At 29.4% G+C, this 6402-nt stretch overlaps 1 protein-coding gene across 1 annotated transcript; it reads right to left on the bottom strand.

Annotated features, from left to right (window-relative positions):
• Window positions 1–495: 495 nt before the first annotated feature.
• On the bottom strand, window positions 496–2598 carry LOC120261778 (peroxidase P7-like). Its single transcript, XM_039269764.1, has 3 exons — window positions 2359–2598; window positions 1515–1706; window positions 496–1166 (listed from the first exon to the last, which is right to left on the bottom strand). Exons 1-3 carry the CDS (start codon window positions 2569–2571, stop codon window positions 615–617), a joined length of 957 nt encoding a protein of 318 aa, XP_039125698.1. The 5' UTR covers window positions 2572–2598; the 3' UTR covers window positions 496–614.
• Window positions 2599–6402: the final 3804 nt, after the last annotated feature.

Below are 6402 nucleotides of genomic sequence, written 5' to 3'. Positions count from 1 at the left end.
TATAAAAGTATCAAATATAAAGGTTGGACAAAATCTAAAGTGTGGCTTAATCCACTAGTGATGAAGGCGAAAAATATGCTAAGACAATGAGATAGCTTTCTAATTATAACGAAATTAAAGATCAATAACTTTAGATTATATGACCTCACGAGATAAAAATTGCGTCTGGTTTGTTCATCCTAATTAGTGATAATTGAATGGAGTTGATAAGATGCTTAATTAATTTTGAGGTGAGAGAACTCAAAAAGTTTAGACTCGGTCTAATTGCAGGGATGATGTAATTCAAGTTTTGTTTTTTTTTTTTTGCTTAGATCCAAGAAAGGAGTGTCTATGATTGATTTTAATAATATTGAATAACGGAAGAAAGGTGTGGTTAAAGAAATTTCATTAAAAACTAATAATAATAATAATACAAACCCATTTATTAATTTTCCACACTTTCACTAATAAAAAAAAAAACAATTAAAAGCATCCCCATTAAAAGGACAGAAAGATATTTTCTCTCTCCATCCAAATTCCTCCTATATATGTATACTCAACAAATTAATTAATACTAATTGACCATCACTCATCAGTAAAACAGTATAAAACGCATAATATATATATATATATCCTTAATTAACCTTGCCACAATTCAACCTTATCTCCCCACTGTTCCCAGTCAACGGTCCAATTCCGGCCATCTTCACCATCGCCGCCGCAAAATCACTAGCAAAATCACCACCATTCCGGCTATACCTCCTCACTAACTCATCTTGAGAACCACCATTAAACAACTCCTGATCAGAATGGAGAAGTCCCCGGCTAGAAACCAGATTCTGATAGTAGTTATTGCCGAAACGGTTCGGTGTTTGGAGATCAAGAGGAGCGAGGTTGGAGTCACCGCCGGAGAGAGGACAAGAACGCTGACGAAAGGCTGAGAAGGAAGGGTTTATATTGGTGTCGTTGTAGATGTGGGCCCGGAAACTGCGGCACTGAGCTTGGCCTATAGTGTGGGCGCCGGAGAGGGCTGTGAGGTCGCCGGCGGTAAGACCTTTGGAGAAGAAGGAGCTGATGAGCTCGGAGAGATTGAAGGACGGTTGTGGGATCTGGGAGTTGGCGTCGCTTTGGCTCGCTGTTTTTGAGTCTCGCCGGCCTAATGCCACTTGCCACGTTGGCCCGCCAAGCTGCATGCATGGCTCAGTTAGGGTTAGGCACGTACGTGCATGGAGACGTAGGTTGGAATATTAAAGAGAAAATTATATATATTTTTTTAACTATATATAATTTTTTATAAATAAACAATAAAGATAAATATAGAACAACTTTTCTAATTTAGCGATTAAATTATGATCTAACATATGTTATTATTTGTAGGGCAGTATACAGAGTTACCATTAGTTATTATATATATTTTAATACAATTATGTATTATTAGAAACTTATCAAATTTGTATTGTAGAACGTTTTAGATTTCAAATATAAAAAATGCTCTTAGATGATGGGTCATCGAATAAATAAAGAAAATGACTGACCAAGACAACACCGTCACGAGCGGCGAGGGCGAGGATGTCGGCGCAAGAGACGGTGGCTTGGCATGCAGCTTCAACCTTAGCTTTGATGGCGTCAATCACTTCAAAGCCGCGTGCTGAGTTTCGATTTGGCCCTGCATTTTGCTCCCCGGTGAACGTTGCAGTGTCGTCCAACAGTATGGATCCATCACAACCCTAATTATATATCATATATATATAATAATTTCACTGTTTCTTCAAAAATCAAAGGACGAATATATATATTTATATATGGGAAATAATAGCGCATATATATTGAACAAGTCAAGATGAAAGAGTTTCACAAGAAAAAGTTTGTGTACGTATAACCTTATAAAAGTGGTTTATTTGCTAATAATATATACTTTCGTAAAAATCAGATTTATTTATATATTATCATTAAACATCAATCTGTAAATTTTATAAAAATATAAGTAAATAGTATATTTTCCATGTTGAATAAAGCGAAAAGAGTAAATGATAGTTTAACATATTTATAAAACTTTTTAATTGATCTTTGGTTATGTATACAGGTATATAAAAAATATTATTTTTTACTGGGATATATAAATAATTACTCATTTTTGCATGTATTTACAGGCAAAATAGCCCTAGCTAGTATCAAATAAGTTTTCAATTTGTTATATATATGTATATATATATATATATATATATAAGAAATTAAGAGCATAAAGTAGAAGGAGAGAGTCCAATAAGAGCACATTAATTAAACAAGCAACATGAAACTAGTGATCTAGATATATATTTTTAGTAGAGAGAGAGAGAGAGAGAGAGAGAGAGAGAGAGAGTTTCATGGATATATACATACATTAACAAAACAGTCATGAAAAAAGAGACGAAGAATGGAAGCACCCATCCTCGGCTCTCTATTTACAGCTTGAGCCATTCCAGACCTCACAATGCTCTGAAGATTAGGGCAAGACTGATCATAAAAGGACGTAGAAAGTTGGCCATGCACACCACTACTACATACTACAACACACATCACAATCCCAAACACTAATCCCAACCTTAAACCCATCCTTTCTTTCTTTCTTTCTTTCTTTCTATATATATATCCACTAACTCAAGCTTTCAAAACTTTATGTTATATATCTAACATGCAGTCCTCTTTATATACTCGTGTTACTTTGCTAATATTTCAAACTTTGCATGCTTTGACGTGTTGAGAGTTTCTATAACTATTCTCATTGGGTGGACTTTTCAATTTGACCTTCATTCATATATAGGGTGTTAGGTTTGGCCTTAGTCTTCTTTCCCTAAACCACTCCTTATTAATTTGCTCTTAGACTAGAGTTGTGTGGATAATTTCATGCATCAATTAATATTCCTAACATCATTCAACTACTAACCATGCATGCATTGAATTGGTTATAAATGCTTTCATCATGAGTAGTATTATTTTTGTAATTTTTGTAGGGTTTTTTTTAAACCATTTGCCATTCATATTTTCTTATTTGAAAGTTCTTTTGTCTCTTAAACTTCACTTCTTTAATATTTTTCTTGACATGGTTCAACCTCAAAGTTGAAAATATATGTAGGGATTACTTTAACATGGAAACAGTCATCATGATCTTTTCTATCTTAATTAAGGAGATACAAAAGGTAGACCATCATAACAAGAAAGTTATGTTAATTATATGACTAACTAACGTATATAATTAATTATAGATAAACTTCCAATCAAGATTTTAACAAAACAGTGAACGGGAGCAGGTACAACCACATTAATTAATATTTAGAAGCCTATATATATATATATATATATAAGAAGCTTTATTTGATTTTTATTTTTATTTTGCTTTTTAATTGGAGTGTGTTCTTGACTAGTTTTTGGATTGATTAATTTGCAAGCAGGCATGAAAAGGTGGCGAAGTCCTTTTCAATCAAATTGATTGAGTAAAATTGAATGAATCAAAATGGTGAGTTGGGATCATTATTAAGAAAAAGTTTGGAAACGGTCAAAGACCAGAATTCCATGTTGATTGTTCATTTGTCCTTTGCCTCTTAATAATAATGTGAGTGGATCCATGTGATGACTATTCTTTCAACATGGTAAGTTGGTAACACCTCCTCAATTGCAAGTTAAAATATATAAAACTAAAATTTGAACTTGTAGATATATAATTTAATTTACATAATAAAAACTCATATGGTATCAAATTACATGTGCTTCATGATTTTTTTAACTTGGGTTTTAAAATGCTTTAGAAACAAGAGATGACCAGTGGGGTGCATAATATATTATTCTAATTATATATATATATATATTATTTGGCTTAATATATATATATATATTATATATATAAAACAATATTTTTTTAATTAAGTGTGCGGTTGGGAGCTCAAGGCATGATTGATGGGGAAAAAAAGGGTCCACATTTTTACAAATTAAACAAAAGGGAATCTCGGTAATGTAACTAGATTTTAAAATTATTACATAACATAGTTCATTTTTATTTGTTTAAATATGAATAAATTATGTACAAACACATGTACAATCGTGAAGTTATTATCTCAACACATTTATATCACATTTTATACAAACTAGAATTTGAACCCATATTCTCAATAAAATACATACAAACACTACTCAACACAAAGATCTAATGCTAATAGATCACTTTTATTTTTTATTTAAAATTACACTTTTGGTTTTTTCAAATGAATTGTATAATAAGCAACTTAAAACTAGAAAAAGAGTAATTTTTCAAGCCATATCTGCCAAGGATGATTAAAAAGACCTCCAATATCATTTTTCAAGGAAATAAATTAGAGGAAATTAATAAACGTTTGAAATGTCAATTGCAGACTTTGGAGAAGCGTAGGAGCTTGTTAATATGTTCAGAGTTGGCTTGAGTGTAACATTAAACAAGTTGGAACTTTTTTTTTTCGTTTTTCCTTTTAACATACTTGCTAGACATTTATCTTTGGGTTTGTGATTTATTAAGTGTAAGTTTTGATAGAAAAGAAATTTTTCAAACCAAACATTATATATAATTAATATTGCTTACTTTTCACAATTGTTGTTGATAATATATATGGGTTATCGATTTATGATGAAAGTGACAATTTCTATATATATTTATTAAAATGACTAATGCTATTTACATCAGGAGCTTGTATACGGGCTGAAATTGATTATCCAATATGGACACCCTTAGTCTGTGAAAGAGTTTGGGCTATGAGCCCACAGCTATAACTGATGACATGTTATATATATCATCAATGTTTCCAATAAGTTTTGAATTCCAGACATTTGAATGTCTTATATTTGTTTTTCATGTCGGGTCTACTACCTAGTAACCGCTAAACTATGAACTTTTTGATGACTATAAAATTTTGAAATAATGTTTTTAATAAAAAAAATTAGTATCATAACTATTTGAAAAAAAAAATCTTTAATCTCAACATTACGTGAAACAGTCTTACCAATTTTTCCCATAGAGAAAGTTGAATTTCTTATTTATTTTTTCACTTTTAAGATTTTATAGTTTTCTTTGTTAAACTAATTATATTTACACATGAAAATGGAACCTAAATCAACATATTATAGTAGTTAATTTCATCTCATGCAAATCAAAATAAATAATGACCATGATTAAGATCATTAGTTTATTAAAATGATGCTTAATTATGCTAAGAGGTTGGCTAAATTGCATAATGTTATTTTCATGAGCGCATTTTCCACAATTTTAATATGATATGTAATTTATTTAATTCAGTGATTTCAATATTTTTTTAAGAAAAACTTTAATTTGTCCAAGTATTTTATGTACTAATGGTTTAATAATCTTTGATTCTTAATAATAATAACTAATATACATCAAGACCATGAGTAGTATTTAAAATTATAATCATTTGCGATTTAATATGATCTTGCATCTACAGTATATATATAAAAAACATTTAGAAATACACAAATGTGTTCATATTAATACAATATGACAAAATTATTTGAATACTTTGTAAAAATGGATGATTATTATTATATTCTTATAAAAATTATATTTGTTTATATATATTTACAAAACATTTTTATTTGTTTATATAATTTTATAGTTGAAAATCAACTAATAACATTTATAAAAATATAAATGGATTCTTTTTTCTTGATTAAATAATAGTTTAATTGGTATTTTTTTATTAAATCTTTATCTATACCTCTCATTTTATCATCTGACTGGCATAATTATAAATTTATTAAAAATACCAAAATTACCAAAAAATCATGCCATCCCTTGTCCAATCTATTATTCTCATCTCTTTTTCTTGTGTGATAAAACCATTCAATTCCTTCCTAAAAGAAGTTTTTTAATGCATGTGGGAAAGCATACAAATATCTTCTACTTCACATAATATTAATATACAGCTAAATGCTTTTTAGTTTCCTTCATGAAGATCAAGTAAGAAATTTTTAACACTTATTCAGAAAAAAATTATGGATAAACTACCAATACAATACGAAGTATGGAAACCAATAACAAAACAGAGCAAATATCACCAGAACTAAAACACAGTTAACATACGAAAAAAAATAAAAAATAAAAAAAAAGGTAAAACCGAGGATCATCCACGAGTTGGATGATAAGAGTCACTTGTATCCTCTTACATAGAGTTAGTATTTATTTGTTTATTTATCTCATTGAGAAAATGCGTATAAACTATCAGAAAATATTTGTAAATTTGATCTTTCTCAAAATTTTTTACACGATAATGATTATCAAATAAAATTTTCAAAAATAACTGTATAAATAATCTTTTATAAATAATAATTTTTTTAGTATGACTATAAAGCAAAGCCAATCAAAATGCACAAATAGATTCATCCCTGGCCCTTATATTAATTTTT

This window comes from Dioscorea cayenensis, chromosome 5, assembly GCF_009730915.1.
Source record: "Dioscorea cayenensis subsp. rotundata cultivar TDr96_F1 chromosome 5, TDr96_F1_v2_PseudoChromosome.rev07_lg8_w22 25.fasta, whole genome shotgun sequence".
In the NCBI taxonomy this organism is placed as follows: domain Eukaryota; kingdom Viridiplantae; phylum Streptophyta; class Magnoliopsida; order Dioscoreales; family Dioscoreaceae; genus Dioscorea; species Dioscorea cayenensis.
The sequence above is the reverse complement of the archived record's forward strand: the minus strand, read 5'-3'. Positions and strand labels throughout refer to the sequence as shown.

Bases quoted from the DNA above. Each gene is read 5' to 3' on its own strand.
- LOC120261778 (XM_039269764.1), bottom strand. From the start codon at position 2,571: ATGGGTTTAAGGTTGGGATTAGTGTTTGGGATTGTGATGTGTGTTGTA. The intron at 1,707-2,358 runs GTATGTATATAT...ATATATAATTAG, and splicing joins TTCATGACTGTTTTGTTAAT to GGTTGTGATGGATCCATACT. The intron at 1,167-1,514 runs GTCAGTCATTTT...CCATGCATGCAG, and splicing joins CTCGTGACGGTGTTGTCTTG to CTTGGCGGGCCAACGTGGCA.